General features: G+C 43.3%; 1 protein-coding gene and 1 long non-coding RNA gene across 2 annotated transcripts in view; one reads left to right on the forward strand and one right to left on the reverse strand.

Moving 5' to 3' along the window:
• The window catches only part of ANKRD31 (ankyrin repeat domain 31), a 117,390-nt gene extending 93,345 nt beyond the window's left edge, over positions 1–24,045 (forward strand). The window contains exon 25 of the mRNA XM_048850981.2: positions 22,430–24,045. Coding sequence (XP_048706938.2) covers positions 22,430–22,581 — 152 coding nt within the window. The 3' untranslated portion in view covers positions 22,582–24,045. The remainder of the gene's footprint in view (positions 1–22,429) is intronic.
• LOC142072132 (uncharacterized) lies at positions 259–9,996 on the reverse strand. The gene is made up of 4 exons (XR_012668449.1): positions 9,917–9,996; positions 8,749–8,855; positions 3,649–6,371; positions 259–2,893 (listed from the first exon to the last, which is right to left on the reverse strand). It is a non-coding gene; the product is annotated as an uncharacterized LOC142072132 (long non-coding RNA).
• Positions 24,046–26,415: the final 2,370 nt, after the last annotated feature.

Below are 26,415 nucleotides of genomic sequence, written 5' to 3' on the forward strand. Positions count from 1 at the left end.
AGTAGCAGAAAATGGTCTCTGAAGCGCTCAGGCTTCCACAGTTCACTCACTCCTTACTGATTTGGTTCAGGAATAACCCTCATTACATACCTTAGACTTGAAAAAATTCTTTCAAAAATTGATCTGTATGGTAAAAGAAATATTCCCTTCCCCCCTTACACAGTGCAGTGTGCTGGAGGAGTAATTTTAAATGCCTTGGGTGCCAAATAATTTTATTAAAAAAACATTTAAAATATAGACAAATAAAAGTCTTACTCATCATTGTAATTGTTTATTGTGCAGGTATGCAAACCATGCTTTTCAAACAGAAGAAATAAACTGCTTAAGTGGAGACCCCGAAAAATACTCAAAAGAAAAAATATTATTAACCTGAGTGTTTTTCTCTCTAACAATATACAAGAACAAACAATAACACAAAGTACGGTATATTAATTCAAACAACCACAAAGGGATTTAGGCATAGTGACACTAAGCATTGCCACACCTAACTTTTAGGCATCTAGAAAATCACAGGAACAGCATTGTGATCCACAAAGCCTGAGTAAGCACCTAGGCTCCCAGTACATTAAGTGGGGGGAGATATGTGCCTTACAATTCATTCCACAAAAGCCAGTATGCTAGGCAGGGAGCTGCATAAGGTGGTCAGGGAGAGATGCCAATCAGAGGGGTGTATCCTAAGCTCTGCCCCCTCACAGAGATAAGCGCCTAAGACCAGGCTGCAGGGAGATGCCTACCTCTGTTAGTGATCTACAAACTAGGGGAAGATAGGCGCTCCTTCTCATAAATTGCACGCAGAGCCTGATCTAGTAGATATGCTCAGCGGGCATCTCACTCCACACAAAACAGCTGGAGGAGGAGGAGAAATACCTCCATTATGACCATTAGCTCAGTAGGATGCTCACCTAAGATATGGGAGATCACCAATTTGTCCCCCATCTACCTGACGAGAAAGGATTTGAACAGGGTTCTACTGCCAGTAACCACTGGGCTAAAGATTATAAGGCAAGTCCTCCTCCTCCTCCAGATTTGTGCGGATTTGTTCGGAGTTAGGAACACACTCTTTTTTTCTAGTGAAGACAAGGCCTTACACAGTATCTTTGACTTTTCCATAGCTGGGGATCAGGTTCAAAATTTTTATCTCACTGTTGGTTCAGCCATGTGGTGAACTGTTGACTTCAGTGGATTGCATGGATGTAAGTGAGAGCAGAATTTTCCCCCTTTACATGTAATACTGTGTATTTCTGTTTTTCTTGAACCAAATCATGTAGTCCTTATGTAGCTTATACTCGTCTCTTTTTCTGACAAAATTTACATAGCGATCAATGGAATTTTACCAAAGGAAGACTGTAAAAATTAATGTCTAGTCCTGCAATTGACCCAGCTGCTGTTAATGTGACTGTATGGGGGAACAGAGATTTCCCCACGCACTACAAGTTACAGGATCTCACACGAAATTGAGGATTTTAGGATTTGTTCCTGTGTTTAAATGTAAACCATAATGACTTCAGCGGGTCTCTGTGTGGGTTAGGGGTTTGGTAACTTTGTAAACTGCAGGATTGAGACTTTGCTGACCTGCAACTCCAAACACCCTACCCCAATGGCAGTGACTTTTTCAACCCACAAGGAAATAATTTTCTACTTTAAAATGCATCTCCAAAGCAGAATACATTCAGTTTGTTTGAATACATTTGTTTAGTTCTCTAATCTCATCTCTGTAATTATAGTCACTGTACTCATAAATATACCCACTTAGCTCACTAAGAGAACCCAATTAAATCAAGGATCTTCACTCAATCCTCATGATGAATCATTCTTTCATAGGACCTGTATGCACTAAATAATGTATCAGTTTGTGGAAAAAATTTGTCTTAATCTTTTCGCTACCAGAGATGAATTTTTGTAACATTGGACCCAGGCAGTCACACATGGTGCCACCTCAATCATGGTACTACCCCCACCTTTCAGCACACCGGGGTCTGTGAAGCAGACAGCATACAGCAAAAAATTCCACCACTTCCACAAATGGAAGAAACGGGAATACTGCCATCCCTTGACGTAGAAGCTGTGGAAGGACAAACCTGTGTCCAGAGTATTAAAAAGTAAGACTTTTTATTTAGCACTGGCTAGGAAGCCTCATGAAAAGGAGAAGGAGAACTGATAAGGTAGAAGAGAAAGAGGGAAGAAGGGAATTGGCTCATCAACTGTCCTATAGCATTTTTATCTGATGAGCTCTGTCCACCACTCTTGCCTGTCATAGTTTGAGAACCACTGGCTTGAAACCTCAAAGAACACTTTCACTTTTGTCATCCTGGGGTGAGACCCAAAGAAACAAATTTGCCTCTACTATTCCATAGCTTGCGATCTGCAGCTGCTGAAACCACTACTGTGCATCGGATGGTGCCGTTACCTTGCAAATCCCTGATCACTGTTGTGTGTCTTTATTGAGAGAAATTAATTAGTTTCTCCATAAAAACATATGCAAATATGAGGAAATTAAAGTTTTAAAATCAATTAAAAAGTGGCTTGCAAGAAGGATTTTAGGGAAGATTACTTATGTTAATAATATTCTTGGCTGCAGCCCATTCTTCTCCATTCTGTAGTAATAACTGAGAGCAGCTTTATTATTATTTATTCTTCTTCAAATGCTTGCTCATGTACATTCCACATTAGGTGTGTGTGCTCACCACATGGACTGGTGCCAGAAGTTTTTCCCTCAGCAGTATCCACAGAGGACCGGCTCTGGCGTCTTTTGGAGTGGCGCCCGCATGGCGCGATATAAAGGGCACTGCCAGTTCCCCCCACCGTCAGTTCCTTCTTGCTGCCAGTGACGGTGCTGGAACGTCTGCTGCTTCAGCTAGCATTGATTCCTTCCCTGTTCCCTAACTTTGAAATCCTGTAAAATAGTTATACATAGTTAGTAGTTTTCTTAGTTACCCTTAGTAGTAGTTCTCCACCTGTCATGGAAGGTCGCGTTCCTGGTGGCAGTGATGTCAGCAAGATGGGTCTCTGAAATTAAAGCCTGGACCTCAGAATGTCCATTCATGGTCTTCAACAAAGATAAGATTGAGTTGCGGCCGCAGCCTGCCTTCCTGCCAAAGGTGGTCTTCACCTTCCATATGAACCAGGACATCTTCCTCCCGGTGTTCTGTCCCAAACTGCACAAGACCAGTGAGGAGAGGCATCTTCACACCCTGGACGTCCGGAGGGCCTTGGCTTTCTACTTAGAATGTACCAAGCCTTTCTGAAAATCGACTTAACTCTTCATCGCTACAGTGGATAGGATGAAGGGTCACCCGGTGTCCTCGCAGAGGATTTCCAATTGGATTACCTCAAGGACCTGTTACAATTTGGTGGGGGTTCCACCGCCACCAATTGTCAGAGCCCACTCGAGAGCACAGGTGTCTTCGGCAGTCTTCCTTGTGCACATTCCTATCCAGGACATCTGTAGATCCGTAACATGGTCCTCTGTTCACACGTTTACCACTCATTATGCCATCACTCAGCAGGCCAGAGATGACGCTGGGTTTGGCAGAGCTGTGTTGCAATCTACACATCCGTGAACTCCTACCCACCTCCAGGGGTACTGATTTGGAGTCACCTAATATGAAATAGTCATGAACAAGCACTCAAAGAAGAAAAGACAGTTACCTTTTCCGTAACTGGTGTTCTTCAAGATGCGTTGCTCCTGTCCATTCCACAACCTGACCTCCTTCTCCACTGTCGAGTTTCCGGCAAGAAGGAACTGAGGGTGGGGAAAGCGCACTCCCATTGGCATAATTACTCCACCTCTGTGAGACACAGAAGCTATGTCAGTGGGAGTCATTGTAACTTGCATCACTCAGGGGGAAGGGGCTTTTTTACACCACTGAGCAATGTAAGTTACATCGACTTAAGTGGTAGTATAGACCAGATAGGCTTTGTCTACACTACACACTTATTAGTGACATGGCTGTGCTGCTACAGCCGTGCTGCTAAAAGGCGCGCAATGTAGCTGCTGTTTATCGGCAGGAGAGAGCTCTCCCACTGACAAAAAACTTCCACCCCCAATGACTGGCAGTAGCTTTGTCGGCAGAAGGGCGCTCTTGCCGACAAAACGCTGTTCACACCGGCGCTTGTCCTTGACAAAACTTTTGTCTTTCAAGGGGGTGGTTTTTTAACACCTCTGAATGACAAAAGTTTTGTCGTTCAGTTGCCAGTGTAGACAAAGCCATAGAAATGTAGGGCTGGAAGGGACCTTGAGAAGACATCAAGTCCAGCCCCCTTATTATTGGACAGTTTTGTCATATTACTTTTCCAACAGATGCCTAAGTAGTTAAAGGCCCCATTACTATCAGTCCTTGTGTTTCTGGATATTTCTGTTGTTTGTTCTAGAAATAGCTCATTCACCTCCTCTTCCTGACTTGGAGGTCTGTAGTAGACCCTACCATGATGTCACCCCTCTTTTCCCCCTCCTCCCTGCTTTATCTTTACTCAGAGGCTTTCAACTGGTCGGCCTCTCACCTCTTTCTGGTTCTCAGAACAAATGTATACATTCTTGATGTATAATGCAACCCCTCCTCCATTTTTTCTCTGCCTGTCCTTCCTGAACAAGCTATACCCTTTTATATCAATACTCCAGTCATGAGATTTATTCCACCAGGTCACTGTGATGCTAGTTAAGTCATAATTCAGCTTATATACTAATACTGCAAGTTCTTCCTGTTTATTCCCCATACTCCTTGCATTTGAGTATAGACATCTGAGATATGATCAGATTCCCCTACTGATTTCCTTCTTGGTGCCCCTATGGACTATTGTAGTTTTCCATGTCCTCCCCAACATCTAGCCCTCTGTTAAGGTCGCTGTCCTGCAGTGGCTCAAGAGCGTGAGTACCAGGCTCAGGGCAGACTGATAAGAACCAGGGCACAAATCCCACATTGGCTGTGAGTTCTATATTTAGATTTCACCAATCAATGATAGTACTCCTCAGGTACTATAACAGTCTAACCATGGAGTCACAGACAGTCGTCTTGGGTATCTGTCTTGCCAACGAGGTAAACTTACTTTTGTGATGGTCCCTTCCAGCAATTTTCAAGTTACTCCCAGTCCTAAAGGACCAGTCACTTACCACTGGTGACTTGCACTTTAGAGCTCACACTAGAGACAATGCTTGTAGCCAATCCTCAATGTCTGTATAATAAATCTTTAGATAGTTTAAAGTTTATAACAGGGGTGGGGAACCTTTTTTCTATTGGGGGCCACTAACCCAGAAAAAAAATCAGTCATGGGCCACACACAGCCCCATGGGGGGTTGCGGGAGGGGCTCAGGGCTTCCCCTAGGCTCTGGGGTGGGGCCAGAAGTGAGAGGTTCAGGGTGTGGGAGGGGGCTCCGGACTGGGGCTGAGGGGTTTGGAGTGTGGCAGCGGGCTCCGGGATGGGGCAGGGGGTTGGGGTGTGGGCTCTGGGAGGGGGTTGGGGTGCGGGAGGGGGCTCATGGCTGGGGCAGGGAGTTCGGGGTAGGGGGTGCAGGCTCTGGGAGAGAGTTAGGGTGCAGGAGGGGGTTACGACCGTGGCGAGGGGTTTCAGGGTGGGTGTGCATTCTCTGGGAGTGGGTTGGGGTTCAGGAGGGGGCTCAGGGCTGGGGCCGGCGGTTGGGGTGCAGGAGGGGGTGAGCGCTGCAGGCTCCGGTCGGGTGCCGCTTACCTCAGGTGGCTCCCAGTCGGTGGCACAGCAGGGCTAAGTCAGGTTCCCCCCCTGCCCTGGCCCTGTGCCACTCCTGGAAGTAGGCACGATGTGACCAGGCAGTTCTGCACGGTGCGCGCTGCCTGCGGCACCCTGCAGGCACCACCCCTGCATCTCCCATTGGCTGTGGTCCCCGGCCAATGGTAGCTGTGGGGAGTGGTGCCTGTGGGCAAGGGTAGGTGCTTGTGGACTCAGAGCTTCCCTGATTGCCCCTGCACCTAGCCGGGGCCACAAAGACAGCAGTCCAACTGGCCTGGCACCTTAGCTTCCACCCGCAGCAGGGTGAGCCAGCGCTCGCGGCTCCAGGCCTACACGGTGACACCAAGGCTCAGGGCTTCCAGCCTGAGGCAAGTCTCCGTGCCACGGGCCGGATGAAATTAAGCAGGAGGCTGGTTTTTATTCCCTTCCCCCATTCTTCTCTGAGTTACAAACTCAGCTGATGGGTGGAATTCACTTGCATGACTCATCTTCATGAGGGTGTGGGGAAGAAAGTAAACAAAGTCTTTTGTCCTCTTTAATGTACCACTCTATTCAGTCTCCTGTTGATGGGTCTTCCTTGATGGGCAGGACATAACAGCTTCTGTTGGAGACCACCATTTCAGACAAGTTAATGTCTCTCTTCTGTCTGGTGATTTACACAGTTACAGAGGCTACAATGCAAATGGTCAAATATTACCTTATAATTTGGGATACAGAGGGTATGAGTGAGATTAATGCGTGCAACAACCTTCAGGCATTCCATAAAGTCTAACACTGAACACATTCTTATAATTCTATTTCCTATTTTAACAATACTAACACAGAGATGAGCCAGACTGGTTCTGGCTATGTATTTGTCAGTGTGCAGTGGAGACATGGGGACCTTGGCATGAGCTGACATCTGGTCTGCCAGTATCACAGTTGCCTTTTTTATGCTTGCCTGTGGGCTTTTCTCACCTTCCCCCTTTGAACCTAGTTTAAAGCCCACTTACTAGGCTGGCAAGTCAGTTCATGAAGATGCTCTTCCCCTTGTTGGTCAAGTGGACCCCATCTCTTCCCAGCAGTTCCACTTTTCAAAACAGCATCCCATGTTCAAGGAAGCCAAAGCACATCCGTTGACACCATCTGTGTAGCTATGCATTCATCTCCAGGGTGTGTATGTCCCTGCCTTGGCCCTTACCCTCAAGTGGGAGGATGGATGAGAACATAATCTCCACCCCCAACTCCTTCGCCTTTACTCCCAGAACCCTCTAGTTACTGATGATCTGCTCAGGGTCATATCTGGTAGTATCATTAGTGCCCACATTGATGACCAACATGGGGTCACAGGGACAGATGACTCTCAGCAATCTTTCTCTAATGCAGGAGTCGGCAACCTTTTAGAAGTGGGGTGCTGAGTCTTCATTTATTCACTTTAATTTAAGGTTTCGCGTGCCAATACTACATTTTAATGTTTTTTAGAAGGTCTCTCTCTATAAGTCTCTATATTATATAACTAAACTATTGTTGTATGTAACCAAGGTTTTCAGAATGTTTAAGAAGCTTCATTTAAAATTAAATTAAAATGCTGATCTTACACCACCGGGCCACTCAGCCCGCTGCCGGCCTGGGGTTCCATTCACCTAGGCCGGCAGTGGGCTGAGCCGACTGGCAAGGGGCCGACAGCCAGAACCCCAGACCGGCAGTGGGCTGAGTGGAGCTGGCGGCCGGGACCCCAGACCAGCAGTGGGCTGAGCAGCTCAGCCCGCTGCCGGTCTGGGGTTCTGTCCACCGGCTCCTGCCAGCCAGGGTCCCGGCTACCGGTCCCACTCAGCCCACTGCCGGTCTGGGGTCCCGGTCCTGTCCACATAGAGTAGGTACCTACTTTCTCCCTGGTTCTGGCCCATTCTCTTCCTCTCTCTGCACTGAGATGAGGGTGGGAGTGCACTGAGCACAGGGCTGGGGGTGAAGGAGCAGGCTGGGGGTTGGGGTGCAGGGTCTGGCCAGGAGCTAGAATGAGGGTGGGGGCTAAGGGTTGGGGCAGGAGGTTTGGGTGGGGAGCGCTTACCTGGGCAGCTCCCATTTGGTGCGAGGGGTGCAGTGGGAATGTGGGTGTGTGTGTGTGTGTGCAGGAGCTCCCGTTTGGTGCTCACGGTGGGGGTGGGGATGTGGATGTGCGGGGGTGCAAGAGTCAGGGCATGGGGTGTGGGGGGGCTGGATATGTGGAGGGGTGCAGGAGTCAGGGCTGGGGGTGTGTGAGGAGGGTGCAGGAGTCAGGGCAGGGGACTGGGGGCGCTGAGTATGTGTGGGGGGTGCCAGAGTCAGGGCTGGGGTTGTGGGGGGGTGCAGGGGTTAGGGCACGGGCCTGGGGGTTGTGGGGGGTGCAGGGGTCAGGGCAGAAGGCTGGGGGTATGGGCTAGGGTCATGGGGGTGCTCCCAGCCCCCTCTCCTGAGCATCTCACGGCAGGGGGCTGGAGGGGATATGCCGATTCCACCTCCTTCCCCAACGTCCCCAGAGCAGAGAGCGCGCTGTGGCTCTGCTTTTCCCTCTCCCCCTCTGTAGCAAGGACCGTCAGCTGATCGGCTGCAGGGAGGGCGAGAAGGAGGGGCAGGAAACCAGCACGCTGGGGGAAGAGGTGCGGGGAGGGGGAAGCTTGTCTGCCCTGCAAGGAGAGAGCAGTGGGCGGGGGCGGAGAAGAGTGGGCCAGGCCGGGCAGGATTTTTAATTGCACGCTGCTGTCCCTGGCAGACAGCAGCGTGCCATTAAAAATTGGCTTGCATACCAAAGGTTGCCGACTCCTGATCTAGATAATACTTAGTCCTGCCATGAGTGCAGAGGACTGGATTAGATGTCCTCTCGAGGTCCCTTCCAGTCCTATGGTTCTGTGATTCCTGAGGGACTCCACCAACTGACATTTCACACCAGCTGGTTCCCCCTGCCTCACTTTCATTGGTGGGGACATGCAGGCGGCATTCCCAGCAAGTCAAAACCTGTCTTGATGTTGGCTGAGAGAAGAGAAGACAAAGACAAACAGCAATACTGTAAGTAAGCTTCCTTTGTGTACATACCTCTTTTCCTGTTGTAATTAGCAAGAACGATAACTGACAGTGAATATGGTTAAGCTGCAGACCTCAAGAGGAAGTGGTCTTACCTACAGCTTTACTTGAAGCACTTTCTGACAAAGGAAGAATAAGACAGAACCATTCAGTTGTGTTAAATGAAAGTGTGGGGGATGACCTAATGACCATTTTACAAATTTCATTAGCTGTTGTCTGAGCTATCTGTGCACAAGACATTTTTATTTTTATTGATGAATGTCTCTTTACAAATCTGGGACAAAGACTCTTAATCACAGCTCCTGTAGATCTTGTTGTTGCATGACTACGCGCTGTTGGCTTTTCTTTCAAACCATGGATTTATCTTGCACTTTAATTTGATTTATAGCCCATCTCTTCCCTATTCCTTCCAGTCTACTCATCAATCTGCCTTGAAAGCTGCAAGAACTTTAAAATCAAACAGTTTTTTGTTTTTATAAATTTACCCCAGACCACCTGTCAAGGTTCCTTCCCCACTCTGAATGCTAGGGTACAGATGTGGGGACCTGCATGAAAAACCTCCTAAGCTTATCTTTACCAGCTTAGGTCAAAACTTCCCCAAGGTACAAAATATTCCACCGTTTGTCCTTGGATTGGCCGCTACCACCACCAAACAAATACTGGTTACTAGGGAAGAGTTGTTTGGAAACGTCTTTCCCCCCAAAATACTTCCCAAAACCTTGCACCCCACTTCCTGGACAAGGTTTGGTAAAAAGCCTCACCAATTTGCCTAGGTGACTACAGACCCAGACCCTTGGATCTTAAGAACAATGAACAATCCTCCCAACACTTGCACCCCCCCTTTCCTGGGGAATGTTGGATAAAAAGCCTCACCAATTTGCATAGGTGACCACAGACCCAAACCCTTGGATCTGAGAACAATGAAAAAGCATTCAGTTTTCTTACTAGAAGACTTTTAATAGAGATAGAAGTAAATAGAAGTAAAGAAATTCCCCCTGTAACATCAGGATGGTAGATACCTTACAGGGTAATTAGATTCAAAACATAGAGAACCCCTCTAGGCAAAACCTTAAGTTATAAAAAGATACACAGACAGAAATAGTTATTCTATTCAGCACAATTCTTTTCTCAGCCATTTAAAGAAATCATAATCGAACGCATATCTAGCTAGATTACTTACTAAAAGTTCTAAGACTCCATTCCTGGTCTATCCCCGGCAAAGCAGCATATAGTCAGACCGACCAGACCCTTTGTTTCTCTCCCTCCTCCCAGCTTTTGAAAGTATCTTGTCTCCTCATTGGTCATTTTGGTCAGGTGCCAGTGAGGTTACCTTTAGCTTCTTAACCCTTTACAGGTGAGAGGATTTTTTTCTCTGGGCAGGAGGGATTTTAAAGGGGTTTACCCTTCCCTTTATATTTATGACACCACCCCTTAAATCTTGTTTTTAATCCACTGCCTTCCTTAATAAAATCCATACTAGTTTAAATTGCATATTTTAGAGAACTATGTTTTACCTTCATATGATCGTTTTATTACAGTCCAGTATGTGAGCATATGATGTCTTTTACACACATGTGTATGCACTGGAGAATCAGGAATAAAATTATAATCCAAAATAAAATGTTTAATAACAATTTAAACATATGGTTGGAAACTGCAATCTACTGGTGATACTGAACAAATACTCTACTGTGAATCCTTCAAAAGACAGCTTATTGCCTTTTTATAAAGAATACTAAGGGATACATTTGGTGATGGAGGATTAAATAAATAATTTGATATTTGAATGGAATGAAGAATATAATCTGGATTTAGATCTGAGGGACTGGAAGGCCATCTGGACAGCTACACAAAAATATCTGTGTGCACTAAGAACATGTAATTGGGCATTATATATTTTTATTATCAAATTTAAATATATATATTTTATTGTTGTTGATCTAGAATATAGTCCTTTATGTAGGAGGGTGTATGAATTCCCTGTTTGGCATATACATATATGGTTGTCATGACTCCATTTCTTAAATCTTTTAAAGATCAGATTACATCTATACTTAAGGAAGATACCGTGTTTCAGATCTCAGTGGATCCTGTTTTTTGCCCATTAGGTCGTTGTTATGTTGCTGGATTATCAACATGGATTTTGAAGTTCAAAAATAGGAGTGATTATATTGCTAAATAATAATTTAAATATCAGAATGCATAATCAGTCTAAAGATCCTGAGGGACAATGGGTAATTCTGGAAGTATCATTTAACAAAGAGAAGATGTTAGTGGATATACATTCATGTATCTAATGAAGATAAGAAAAGACAGAAAATAAAGTTCAACAATTATTGCATATGATTGTGGTGCTGGTGAAGATTTTTAATGAAGTACTGTGTATTGCATTTCTGTCAAATTAACAATCACTTAGGGCGTGTCCATAGGATATAGCTATCCATCATTAATGATACACAATTTTCAGACATTTAGAGACAGAAAGAAAGATGTACCAGTAGTTGTTCTTCAAAAGTATAGCCTCTGCAGATCCACACTATATTCCCTCCCTTGTGAGCCAAGGAAACCTTTCTAAGTAGTGAATTGATAGGGGTGCACACACGTAACCCTTGAATCCAGTGTTATGTAACGGAAGACATGAATTCCAGCCCCCTAAGCATGTTAGCTGCTGTCTACCTCCAGACCCTTATTTTATATTTCCAAAGTAGACTGGAGGGAAAGGTGTCATTTTGGATCTGCTAATGCAATATATTCAGAAAGGAACAGTTACTAGTAAATGAACTTTCTTTCTCCTTCATGACATTGCTTTTGCAGGTCCTCACTTTAGGAGACCAGCAAACATTGACAGTCCTTAGGAATGCAGAGGACTACTACTGTTTAAATAGGGCGTGAATTACTACTTTTTCAAATCAGGTGTCCTAGCTGGCCTCATCAATCGAATAATGTTTTGCAAAAGTATGAATTGAATTCCAAGTTGCCACTGTACAAATGTCAGTTAAGGGCATGTGACAGACAAGCTGCAGAGGCTCTTATCTTTTGACATGTAGAGACTCTGGTGATCAGTGTCTTAAAAATGAGAGAGAGAACCATTGATTGATTGGTTGGGTATCTGAAGGTGGTTTAAGTCTTTCTGGTACAACACTAGCTATGCATAACATGTCTGGAGTTTAATCTGGACTGAAATACCTTGACCTTTCTTTTCCCCTCTTCCCCCTCTAAAATGGTACGCGAAACTTTTTGGAATTCCTAAAGGCTTTGTCCTATTAAAGTAGTAATTAATAACTTTATTTTAACATCCAACATAGGTAACCTGGTTTCACCTGGTAAATCACGAGATTTTGGAAAAGTACTTAGTACAGTGGAGTCTTGGGAAGAGTCACAAGGCAATTGGGAAACAATCTCTGCAGGCCTGGACCTTTTAGAAGACAGACAGTTAGACCTTAAGGGGGCCTGCTGTGTCCTCCTTCTAGAACAAGGACCCTCCATTACTGATCTATTGTCTGTCAAGGTAGAGCCTTCAAGCTGCAGAATCCATAGGGAGGAAAGTGCTGTTGGAATGCAGATCCACAACAGAGTACAAACCATGCTGAGACAGATGGACCAAAAGATTTAGAACCAGATGATTTGTCAGGGCCAGGCTGTGGGTGGCCTGTGTGCCCTGGTCTGTGGCTAAATTGCAATTGGGAGTTAAGTAACGGGGTCTGGAGTGAGGGGAGTCAGAATGCCAGGAAGTCAAGGTCAGGTACCAGGTTGCAGGAAATAGGCAGATAGCAGGATCAGGGTGGAGCTGGCTCAGGATACTAAGATATTAGGGTCAGGCATCAGGTTATAGACAGCGGTCAAATAGCAAAGTTGAGGATGAACCAGGATCAGAAGTTAGAGACTGGAGCGGAAGCAGGCAGGCGATCTGTACTGTTGCTCAGACAACTCCCCATGGTGGTTTCCTGATTTAAATACTAGCCAAACCTCAGCCAATCAGTGGGCTGTATGGGAGCACCCGGCAGACCCTGCTGGGTGGTACATGCTGCAAACCCTAGCTCACGGGGTCTTCTAGCAGAAAGCCAGCCTAAGCATTCAGTGGTGATGCAGAAGCATCAGCAGTCCAGAACCCCCATTGTCTCAGCTTCTAGTCTTACAAGTTCATATGTGATTGTTCAGCATTTTCCAAAGGCTTATGCTTCCTATTTTTTTCCTGGAATCCATGAGCATGGGTCCAAATTCTGTGGAGAGACCCAGATAATAGAAGTATCATCTCCATACAAAACTTGACTACCAGGGAAGCACTGCATTCCGTCATGGAAAAATCCAGTCTCAGAATATTTTCCCACAGACAACTCTTTTCTAAGTGATACAAAGGCCTTAAATGGCTGAAGGAGAAGTTGGTTCCAAATCCTCACCAGCATAGACCAGCTGCTTCAGATGAGTGGAAGCCCTACAACTTTTAGGACCCATTGCATCTAAAGAAGCTGTGTGAGAGACAGAGCATGCAATTCCAAGACTTTACCTGGTCTGGAAGGCCAGTGTCTAGTGGAACATTTTGAGTCTTTAGAGGATTCAACAGCACAACCTGTTGAAGAAGAGTCCAAAGACTTGTAATTTAGACCCAGGGCATCTCCCACAGGAGAGCCTCACTTATGTCCAGGAGCACTCATGTCTTCTGCCATAAAAAAGATCTCACATCTGTTATTCCTGTCTCAGGACTGTATTATTATAGCCTGCTATTTTGTAGTGCCAAAAGAATACCAAGTGCTTCACAAAATGTAGAAAGATACAGGCTTTACCTAAAAGATCTTAGTCTAAATTTTAGATATGAGTGAATGTAGGAGGGGTGATATATAGTAGGAAGAAGGCAAAAGAACAAGTTTTTAGAAAAGAAGGATGGTCTTGTGGACTGGAGTAAAATGCAGGAGATCTGGGTTTTGTCCCTGGCTTTGCCACAAATGTCCTTTGTGATCTTGGGCATGTCACTTAAACTCTGTGTGCCTCAGTTTATCATCTGTAAAATGAGGGTAATAATCCTTCCCTACCTTATGGAAATGTTGAGGTTAGATTTTAATGTTTGTGAGCTGCTCAAATATTTAAGTGATAAACATACAGGATAGTATAAAATCCTATTACAAATAAATTACAGAAATACGAGAGTTGTATTTTGTTAGCTGTGTGCACAGCTCGTTGGTTCAGTCAATTTTTAAATTAAATATATGAAGAAGATTAAAAATAAGAATAGATATTTTTGACTTGCAAGTTGTGGGCATCATGCAAAGTTGAGTTTTCCGTAGGAATTTAAATGAGCAGAGAATGGTGTCTCCTTTTACAGAAGAAAAGCCTTTTGAGTAACCCTCATTCAATCACTGGAGATGCTGGTCTGAAATGGACATTTTTGTATTGCAAAAAAGTGCACTTTTTAAACCCGGTTTTCAGGTGCAAGTCAGCCATAATAGACAAGCTGTTGCAAAACTAAACAAAATGAAAATAAAACTTCAAACATACTAAGAATGGTTTAAACCCTATAAACTAATCATATATAAACTCATAGCTGTAGACAAAGATGGAAAAGATATTAGTGAGCAGGGTGGAAAAAATCCTAGGAGGGAAATGATTTTTCCCTGATTTTTATAGAAGGGTCATTCTGATATTAGTGTGAACTACAAGTCTTTATAATGTGAGTCATGAAAGTTGTGAATTACCCTATAGTGGGAAGGTGGAGCCATGAGGCAGAGAACAGGACATTGTGGGTAGTGAATGCTGTAAAGCAGATACAGCCTTCACTCCCACCACACCCCCAATTCCACCCCCACCATACCCTATAGACACACCGCAAACGCACTCTGGTGTATACTTGACTGACAAACAGAAAGTTGCTCTTTGAAAGCCACCCATCTTCCGTCCCTGCGCCTATGTGTCCCCTAATGTAGATGGCAGAAGGCTCAAGCAGCAGCTCACCAATCCAAGCTTTCCTTCTCTGTTCCTGAGGCACTCAGTTTAGTTTTAGATGGCATCAATGGAAACTCTTCCATCTCCAGCAGCCAGTATTCTAGTGAGTTGGAAGGGGAACTGGAGCTACAAGAATGGAAGAGGGAGGAGAAAAGTCAGCAAAAAAAAGTAAGAGTAAGCAAAGAGCAAAAAAAGTAAGAGTAAGCAAAGAAGTAAACAGAAAGAAAGGGTGAAGGGAGAGAGAACACAGACAGAAAACTGGAGAGATGGTGGTTAACTATTTGGCCATTAATTCATCCTGAGGGGCCAACCAAAAAAAAAAAAAAAAAAGGGAGGGTGGGGGCTGTGAACCACTGTGAAAATATGTGTAACATGAATCTCAGAACTGAGGAGCACTAGTTTAGAATGTGTGAATTACAGGCTTATTTTTTTTTTTGCTAATTGTTGACTGTAAATTAATTTCTAAAATGATTACAGTGAGACTAAAGAGAGTAGTGACTCAGCTCAGTTATCCACTCAGCTCAAGTTGGATTTATTAAGGGAGAATGGTGGCATTTAATTTACAAAATCTGTATCCGATAGTGTGGGACTGTAGTGTGAGTTTGACCATGAAGCACTCAAAGTCATTAACTGCTGAAGAAAATTCTTGCAATAGGGCCACTTAAATCTATCTTTTATACTTTTAGAAGGTTTGGCTTTAGAAATGCTTTTCTAAAAGGTGCTAGAACACTGTACTCAGTTTCTACAGAAGCTATTTCCTCATTTCCAAACATTTATGTTAGCTCAATGGTTTGAGTATTGGCCTGCTAAACGCAGGGTTGTGAGTTCAGTCCTTGAGGGGGCCATTTAGGGATCTGGGGCAGAAATTGGGGATTGGTCCTGCTTTGAGCAGGGGGTTGGACTAGATGACCTCCTGAGGTCCCTTCCAAGCCAGATATTCTATGATCTATGTTTTAACCTTAAATGCACATTTTCTGATTTTCACACATTTGACTTTATAATTGTAACATTTTAATAATGCTGTTACAAATTATTGATTTATAGCTTTAGGTCTATCTTGAAATTTTCTCTAAAAATATCCTTAGTTTTTTCTTTTGAAAGAAAAACTCACAAAGAGCCAGAGTATAATCTCTGAATGGATAGGTTCCAGTTTTTTATGCCACCAAACAAAAAAGCAGCTACCAGTTCATCAGCAGGGGCAATATTCGTTGTTGTTGTTTTAACATAACAATGTCTGGTCCCTCCTTCAATGACATGCTCTTGTGAGACAGTCACAGCAAGCAGCTACCAGGGAGAGAAATCCTTCTAAAATTAATTAAAATAAATCAAAAACTGAGGAGCAAAGGCAATAAGGCGCTGAACTCTTCATAGCTAGCGTGGAGACAGCTCTTTGCCCTGAGGAAGACTCAGGTGACTTGTCTGACAAATTTATCTCCTTATCCAGTCTCTGGCCTAAAGGTATGGTTCTACAAACAAGCTTGTCGGGCAAGTCTAAAGCCTCCTCACATGGTTTCAGACTTACAAGTATGGTTTCAGAAACCAGCAGGCCAAGAACTTCTTGTCAGGCCACCAGCAGAGATTCAGATGTTTTCCCCCCAAGGTAAACCTTCCCACCATTACCCTCTGATCCCACTGAGGGTTACCAAAAGAAACTACACCATCTGCTCAAGAAACTCCCTGAAAAAGCCCAAGAACAAATCCGCATAGATACACCCCTGGAACCTCGACCAGGGGTATTCTATCTGCTACCCAAGATCCATAAACCTGGAAATCCTGGGCGCCCCATCATCTCAGGCATTGGCACCCTGACAGCAGGATTGTCTGGCTATGTAGACTCCCTCCTTAGGCCCTACGCTACCAGCACTCCCAGCTATCTTGGAGACACCACTGACTTCCTGAGGAAACTACAATCCATCGGTGATCTTCCTGAAAACACCATCCTGGCCACTATGGATGTAGAAGCCCTCTACACCAACGTTCCACACAAAGATGGACTACAAGCCGTCTGGAACAGTATCCCTGATAATGTCACGGCAAACCTGGTGGCTGAACTTTGTGACTTTGTCCTCACCCATAACTATTTCACATTTGGGGACAATGTATACCTTCAAATCAGCAGCACTGCTATGGGTACCCACATGGCCCCACAGTATGCCAACATTTTTATGGCTGACTTAGAACAACGCTTCCTCAGCTCTTGTCCCCTAATGCCCCTACTCTACTTGCACTACATTGATGACATCTTCATTATCTGGACCCATGGAAAAGAAGCCCTTGAGGAATCCCACCATGATTTCAACAATTTCCATCCCACCATCAACCTCAGCCTGGACCAGTCCACACGAGATCCACTTCCTGGACACTACAGTGCTAATAAGCGATGGTCACTGTGACAAAGCTCTGTCCTTGCCTCCGTTGGTCCCGCGTTTCCTGGCAGATTTCGCTAGCCTCAGAGGCTCACTGTGACCCTCCACGTAACCCTTCTCTCTTTAGAGACAAGGGTCACAGTCTACTGAGCCATTTTCATCATAAGCCAGTGAGGGAGGTAAGGAGAAGTTATCCTTCCTTGCACAGTCTCTGTTGTCTCCCAGTCTCAGTGATTAATCAGGGGGCAAAGGGGGGGAGGGGGAGCCCGGGCCCACCCCCTACTCCGGGCTCCAGCCCAGGGACCCTAATAGTATCAGCTATGGTAGCTGACCTTTTAGAAACATGACATATACAATTCCCTGAGCTACTTCCCCCACAGCAGCCCTCACTTCCTCAAGCTCCACTTCACCCTTACCTCAGGGCCTCCTTCCTTGTGCCTGATATGGTGTGTACTACTCAGTCTCTCCAACAGCGCAACTTCCTCCCACAGGTCCTGACATGCACACCCACCTGACTAACTGGGAGGCTTTTAACTAGTTTCAGCCAGCCCCTGATTGGTTTCAGGTGTCCCAATCAACCTAGCCTTCTCCCTGCCTTCTGGAAAGTTCTTATTTGGCCCCAGGTGTCTTAAATGACCTGGAGCAGCTGCCATTTCACTTATCCAGCTACCAGGGATTTGTTTATCCTGGAGCTAATATATCTATCTCCCACTACTTTTCTATAGCCATCTGGCCTTGCCCCATCACATCACATAAACACCACCCTATATCGGAAACCTACTGACTGCTATGCCTACCTACATACCTCCAGCTTTCATCCAGACCACACCACACGATCCATTATCTACAGCCAAGCTCTGTGATACAACTGCATTTGCTCCAACCCCTCAGACAGAGACAAACACCTACAAGATCTCTATCAAGCATTCTTACAACTACAATACCCACCTGCTGAAATGTAGAAACAGACTGACAGAGTTAGAAGAGTACCCAGAAGTCACCTACTACAGGACAGGCCCAACAAAGAAAATAACAGAACGCCACTAGCCATCACCTTCAGCCCCCAACTAAAACCTCTCCAGCGCATCATCAAGGATCTACAACCTATCCTGAAGGACGACCCATCACTCTCACAGATCTTGGGAGACAGGCCAGTCCTTGCTTACAGACAGCCTCCCAACCTGAAGCAAGTACTCACCAGCAACCACACAACAGAACCACTAACCCAGGAACCTATCCTTGCAACAAAGCCTGTTGCCAACTGTGTCCACATATCTATTCAGGGGACACCATCATAGGGCCTAATCACATCAGCCACACTATCAGAGGCTTGTTCACCTGCACATCTACCAATGTGATATATGCCATCATGTGCCAGCAATGCCCCTCTGCCATGTACATTGGCCAAACTGGACAGTCTCTACGTAAAAGAATAAATGGACACAAATCAGATGTCAAGAATGATAACATTCAAAAACCAGTCGCAGAACACTTCAATCTCTTTGGTCACTCGATTACAGACCTAAAAGTGGCAATTCTTCAACAAAAAACCTTCAGAAACAGACTCCAACGAGAGACTGCTGAATTGGAATTAATTTGCAAACTAGATACAATTAACTTAGGCTTGAATAAAGACTGGGAGTGGATGGGTCATTACACAAAGTAAAACTATTTCCCTATGTTTATTTCTCCCCGCACACACACACACACACACTGTTCCTCAGACGTTTGTGTCAACTGCTGGAAATGGCCCACCTTGATTATCGCTACAAAAGGTTCCCCGCCCCCTGCCCCGGCTCTCCTGCTGTTTCATGTTCTCTGTGTATATAAATCTCCTCACTGTATTTTCCACTGAATGCATCTGATGAAGTGAGCTGTAGCTCACGAAAGCTTATGCTCAGATAAATTTGTTAGTCTCTAAGGTGTGACAAGTCCTCCTTTTCTTCCCACCTTGGAACATGCTAAAATGTTTGGTTTCACCATTCTACAATCTTGCTAAAGCACTCAGTAATGGTTTTTTTAGTGGCAATCATCTTGATAGCCTAAATGCATTCTGGTTTGCAGAGAAGATGAAAGATAAATTATCTGAGTAAGAAAATTAACTTCTGTGAGCTAGTAAGGATAAAGGAAAACTGTGATTCAATACATGGCCTGTTGTATGTGAGGAATTGTCCTTTAGAGAATGTAGAGCCCCAGGAAATTACTTGAAAATTTAAAGCAGAGAACCTTTTTGGGAAGAGTCTTAGCTGAAATGCTCAGAAAAGATGCTTTCTCTGACACTCTAAAAGGCCTAAAGATTAGGCTGCAGACCATGTCTACCTAAGATTCTCAGTTCCTTCATTAAGAGCTCTGTAGTTCCTAATGCTTAGAAGGTCTACCAGAACTATTTACTTTAGAGAGGTTACAGACTCCAGTCCATACACTATGATCTTATAAGCTCTGTAAAACTTCTGAAGAACTTTATAAAGCGTACAAAAATCTGATAGAGTTCTCAGAACTCTAATTTTTCCGAGCAGCTACATTCAAAATATTAACCCCAAACTTATTTTTAAAATAGCTATGTGTACTGGTAATTAATGAATAAAACAAATTTGGAGATATTAATCTTGTATCTCAAAAATGCCTTGTCTAATTAGTTTCAGACTTTGAGAAGAAGTTTTTCTCTGGCTGGAAACCACATATGGAAATTTTATAAAGGAGTAATATTAGACAAAATATCAACAAATTAGAAGAAGGGGTCAAAATCAGCCTTATAATGGGAAATTTCATACAATTTTAACTATGGAGATGCTACTGCTGGATCGATAATTCTGCTATAAACTGGGGGACCATCAGCTAGAAACAATACAGGAGAAGAAAGGTCTGGGTATATTTGGCAATCAGAGGATGACTATAAGCTACCAACATAATGCAGCCATAAAAAAGCAAAAGTGATTCTAGAATGTGTCAGGTGAGGTATTTCCAGAAGAGAGAGGGAAGTATAAATGCCACTGTACAAGGCACAGGTAAGACCTCATCTGGAATACTGTGTACAATTCTGGTCACCCGTGTTCAAGAGAGAGGAATTCAAACTGGACCAGGAGCAGAAAAGGGCTGCTAGGAGGATCAGGGGAATGGGGAGGATGTTTTATGAGAGGAGAATGAAAGAGCTGGCTTGTTTCACCTAGCAAAATGAAGGCTGAGAGGGGAGATGATTGCTCTCTACAAATACATCTGGGTGATAAACATTATGGGGGGTGAAGTGCTATTTAAGCTAGAAGAAAACGTTGGTGCAAGAACAAATGGGTACAAACTGGCCATGAATAACTTTAAGATGAAAATTAAAAGATGGTTTCTAACCATCAGAGGAAAGAGGTTCTTCCAACAGAAGTAGTGTAGGCAAACATTCTAGTTGTTTTAAAATAGAATTTGATAAATTCATGAATGGGGTTACCTGTCATATAGCATGGAACTGTACAGAGTGACCCAGGAGATCCCTTCCAGTCCTATGTTTCTATAATAATGATAGCCCTTAGCTCCAGATTGTTTTGCAGGTTTTACGTTCCTATATATATAAAAAAATTGCCTCTGAGGTTAACGTCTGTCTGTCTGTCTGAATATGATCTCTTTCAAACTACTTTGTGACTTCCACCCAATACCACTATTTCTATCAGTTATTTTTCTAACACATTACCTATAGTCAGGAAGGTAAGTGACTGCCTCTGGAGCTACTGCCTACTGTTTCAGAGATTGGTTGATAAAGGTCTTTGTGTGAACAGCATTGTAATAACCTCTTCAGAGACACACAAACAACTTATTTGATGCTGTCAGCCTTTGCTTGCCTGGGATCCAGGGTATGTGAATGTATGCTGGACATCAGATTGTAGATCCTTAGTACTTTTTGTTCTTCTGTGTCTTATGTTCTGAAATGAACATATTGAAGAACTGTATTCAGTGCTGTTCTAGCGGTGTTTGTCCCAGGATATTAGAAAGACAAGGTGGGTGAGGTAATATCTTTTATTGGACCAACTTCTGTTGGTGTGAGAGACAAGCTTTCGAGCTTTGAAGAAGAGCTCTCTGTAAGCTCGAAAGCTTGTCTCTCACACCAACAGAAGTTGGTCCAGTAAATGATATAACCTCACCCACCTTGTCTCCCTAGTATCGAAGAATTATCTTTTGGGAACTGAGTGAAATCCTGGTCCGACTGAAGTCAAAAGGAGCTTTGCTATTTTTCACACCGTGCAAGATCCTTCTTTCATTATTTTTTTCAGAGCGCGTGGGGTGGAGTTGTTTTTTGTCAGAAGTCATGTCTTGAAGGACAAAAAGGGTATGTTTCATTTGTGTTAGCTCAATCAAGTTAGCTTCACACAATTGAAAAGCCCCATTAAGATGCAGACTAATGCATCTGAAGCCATGTAGTTGCCTAGGGGGGAGGCTAGGCTACAACATGGCCAGCTAACATGGCTTCAGATATGTTAGTGCAAATCTTAATGGGGCTTTTTAATCATGTTAAGATATTGAGCTAACAAGAGTCCAGCACACATCCTTTTTGTCTGTTAAGACAAGGCCAGAGAGCCCTGGACATTTGAATAGGGACTGAACACTGATCTTTTCATTCTGGTGCCACTCTTATTCTCATGCCAACCCTATTCTTCCTCCTAAGGGCAACTGCTAGCTGTAACAACTCTGCCATGGTTCGCAGCTGCTATGCTTGAGTGTAGCCCCTTTTCAATACTTTCAGCTGCACTGTTATTGTAAGACCTACCATTCCGTCAGTGATAGTTGTGTCCAGAAACCCCATCAAAAATATTCTGACATGCAGCAGTGATAGTGCGTGCAAATGTATTTAATGAAGAAAGGATAAACAAAACAGTAAATAAAAAAATACAGCTTTCCAAAGACCTCAGTTCACTGACTATGGGATTTGAACAGCAAATTCCATACAGCTGCTGAGCTGCTGCCTTGCTACATCTTTCATGGATGAATTTTTATAATGTGACATTGCTACTGTTTTTAATAATGCAAACTAAACCTCATAGGGCCAAATTCTACCCTCAGTTACCCAGTCTCCTTCACTTTATGCATTTTAAAGAAGGTTCCAATCCTGCACATACTCAGGTGACAAGTATTGAAGCCTTAGGCCTGATCCTGCAATTTACTGTGTACAGGTACACTACGCCCTCCCTGTAGAGCCCCACTGAAATCAGTGGGGCTCTGTGGGTACAGCAATGTGCCTTCACTATAAATTGCAGATCAGGGCCTAAGATTGTAAGATCCCAGGGCAGGGGATCTGTCACAGTTTATATGTCTATAAAGAGTCATTCACACCTATGATCCTATATAAATAGGAGCGGGAATAATTGGATCTTATTTTAACGTAGTGTTTTTAATCATTTGCTTTTTTCCCCCAACAGAATCGTCCCTCCAGTCTGACTCCTTAAAAAACTCCAGAAGCTTTCTTCAGTTAAATGAGATAGTATTAATAAATAATGAGGAACTTCTGCCATGTCATATAATGGATCAGCATTGGAAGTTCTATGTGGAATGTGAGAATTTTGGATTTTAAGAACGCTTCTGATTTATAACAGTTTTTCTTCATCATCAGTTAAGAATAAAACTGACTTTTTAGAATTAAATTGCCTTGTTCTAGCATTTAAATAGCTTCTTTAGCCTGGTAATATGAATGTAAATCAGATATACTAAAATATTACCCGGTATCTGGATTTAATACAGGAAACTTAATTTGCAGCAGCTGAAGATAATTGTCAATGCTGAACTCATGTTTTGTTTTACTATTGAGACAAGGGAGTGTAGAGGCAAACAAAGTCCTTTCATAAATTTGGCACTCACCTCCGGTCATACTCAGTCCCAGCATAGGTGGGTGCAACTCCATTGACTTCAGTGGCATTGTACCTACTTATACAAGGGTTGAATATGTCCTCACTTGTCCAGATAAAAGCAGCACTGCCAGTCAATTTGCAACTAACGTTACAGGCAGTCTGCTTGAGCACACGCCACCCTAAATGACTGTAAAGGTCCATGTATCAATATAAGCAATTCTGTTAAATAGAAATTAAGATAAGCAGCTTTTAAAATAGCTGATTGCTTTACATGACCTAGAAATATATAAACATTTCTAGAAGGTGGGGGAAGGGGATGGGAGCAAGGTGGCTAAAAGCAAAATTTTATCCATTTGAAGTTCTCAAATGTGGGGTTTCTCTGATTATCAGATGTATTCAATCTGAAATGACAAAGGAAGCACTAGTGCACGGCAGAAAGTGAAACGAGGTCATTTACTGGTAAAATGTATTTATATTTTAAATCTAACAGCAGCTTCAAAATTTGCCCCAGCTGCCTGAGGGTTTGTATTTGTTTAAATTTTAAAATGTCTGAGTCTTCCCCATTTATACAACATTTGACTACTATCACGAGAGTCATCTGCATTCAAATTGCAGTCTTGCTTTTTCACTCCCTGGATTACAAGAAATAGAAAAGATGCAAAGGTAACACCCAATACTCTTAACTCCAGAGAATGGGACAGAGTGAGAGACCCATGCCAAAACATGGCAGCCTGTAATAGTTATTGGGGTGTGAATTACTGTCTTGAAGGGAAGTTGAATACTGCCTTAGGTAAAAGGAGACTATCAGGGCATGAACTTGATACAGGGGAAGAAGAGGGATGCTTCTAATGGGAAGTGTGTTAATACTGTGCCCTGTCATGCATTAGTAGTCATTGATTGATAAGGCCTTAAAAATTGAAAAAATACGAACTGTCATGAAGCCAAAAAGGTAAAGGCTTTTGAGTGATAAGTATTCAATAAAAGTCAGTTTCCACATAGAAAAGAGAGAAACCATTTTTCTGAGTTGCTACAGTGGAAGAATAGAAAGCAAAATCAGTTTAAAGTAAATGGCTATTCAAATATTGTTCATGTCTTGTTTGGAGAAGGCTACCATCTTATTTAAAAAAATAACCTTTGACAATCAGACCTACTGTATTGCTTGTAAGTTTATTTTGAATGTTTTCTTTGTTATAAGGTATTAAATAAAATTGTTAACAAAAATTGTAAGGTCTTGACAGTAACACTTTGTTATAGTCAGTATAATAACATTGCACATGATGGAAGTGCAGATTGAGAGGTGGTGACAAAAATATTGGATCACACGCTGATTCATAGGTGGGGGGAAAAGGATGTAAAGTATTATTTGTAAACTGCTGGTTTTTTACTCATTCAGTATGTGAACGTAAAAAAGCTTAATTTTCTTTGATTTTTTTTCAGTGTTCACATGTGCACTTTAAGCAAGTAATAGCGTTAAGGTGTCAGATTGACTGCAAGAAATTAATCTGGCCTAACTACTGATTAATAAAATTAGCAAACCTAGTTTTCTACTTTCCAAATCCATACTCTTTTCATAACTTAAAGAATTGGACAAGAGAAGGGTGGTGTCTTTGTAAATGCTTTACTTTTCATTCCATGCTAAAGAAGCACAGTTGATCCTAGACACTATGCAATACATGCGGGATCATCAGACCCCTGTTCTAGTGGGAATCTAATATGGTGCATTACACCCAGGGTGACAGACAGTAGTGGCTAGTCCTCCCGACCCTTCTGCTTTTAGCAACTGGCTGACTCCTCTTATTTAGTAAATGACTTCTCCTCTCCTATGCTCTGAATGAATGTACATCTTATGCTATGCAGAGCAGAGGAGCCAGGAAGGAGAATTCAAAGAGGAGGAATCAGCTGATATCACTGCCACTGTTAATATTTCATGTAAGGAAAAAAGGAGAGATTTGAGGAGCCAGGAAGAGTCATGGAGGCAAAGGGGAGATGAAAATAAGTGAGGAAGAAAGCAAAGGGGATTGACAAAAGAATAAGGAGGGAGAAACAGGAACATAAGAAAGCAGCTGGGGACCAGACAATAGAATACAGATTAATAGATTTTAAGGCCAGAAGGGGACAACTATGGTAGTCTGACCTCCTGAATAACACAGGCCATAGGTTATGAAAGAACTGCATAGGGAAGGGAAGCAAGGGAGAAGTGACAATGGAACAAGAAACAAAAAGGACAGAATAAAATTCTCCCAGTGCAGAGGGCCAGCACAAGGGTATTACAGGAAGTGGTGCACTGGCTCTCTGCGCAGGGGTGAATTTTACCCAGAGAGAACAGAGCAAATCAAGAGACATGGGATAGTAAAGACCAGATTTTAGAGGGTATTTACCTGGCTAACAATGCAGACAGATGCCTAGTGGAATTTTCAAAAGCACCTGAGCACCTAAATCCCATAGGTACTAGGCATCTAGGCACTTTTGAAAATCTCACCAGGCATGTCTCTGCATCTTTAGACACCTAAACACCTTTAGAGTTGCTCTGAGACCTCAAGTTTTACTGCAAAAGTACAGTTTGAATGAGCAACAGAGCTAGGAAGGGAGAGTGGATTTTGAATGAGATGAAGATACAAGTGTCACACTGTCTGCAGTGGCTCATGACCATGAGTGCCAACCTCAGGGCAGACTGTCAAAAAGCAGGACAGAAGCCCCAAACTGGTTGTAAATTCTATAATTAGATTTCACCGACACAGTAACAAATGTGAAGTCCTAAAGCACTACAGCAGTCTTACCATGGAGTCACAGACAGACCCCTTGGCCATTCCAGTCTATCTTGCCACCCAGGCAAGATAGATTTTGTGATAGATGATCACTTTACACCAAAAATCACAATAATATTTGGGTTACTAGTCCCAAAGGACTAGTAACTTACCCCAGGTCAATTGTACTCAGATCTCAAACCAAAGACAACACCTGTCACCAATCCTATAATAAACTAACTAAACATTTATAAACTACAAAAAGAAATGAGAATTATTTACAAGGTTAAAACAGGAAGCATAAACCCACAAGTGAGTTACAGCTTTGATTTAAAAAGGTGATATGAACTTCTATAATAAGCAGCTCTATATGTCCTTTAGGGCTGACCTATGCCAGGCAGCATGAGGATCTCTTATGTATGTTTAGAAGTCTTTGCCCCTCAGAGTTCAGACAGCAGGAAGAGACCAAGTTTCTCCTTGTCAGGGATTTTTTTATCCCTTTCACCACAGAATCCAAGCTTGTGGGATGAGATCATGCACAGGTCTCCCCTTCCTGGAGGGAGTTAGGAATGCAGTCAACAAGGTCTGTCTGTGTCCTTTGGTGCTACACAATGCCTCATTTGCCTTCAGTGGGCCATCTTGTGTATAGGATAAGCACTTTACCTTAATTAATGCTTCTTTTCCTGTTTGGTGAGTTGCACAATTACAGAGTTTCAGAGTAACAGCCGTGTTAGTCTGTATTCGCAAAAAGAAAAGGAGGACTTGTGGCTCCTTAGAGACTAACCAATTTATTTGAGCATAAGATTTCGTGAGCTA

This window comes from Caretta caretta, chromosome 5 (genome assembly GCF_965140235.1).
Source record: "Caretta caretta isolate rCarCar2 chromosome 5, rCarCar1.hap1, whole genome shotgun sequence".
In the NCBI taxonomy this organism is placed as follows: Eukaryota; Metazoa; Chordata; order Testudines; family Cheloniidae; genus Caretta; species Caretta caretta.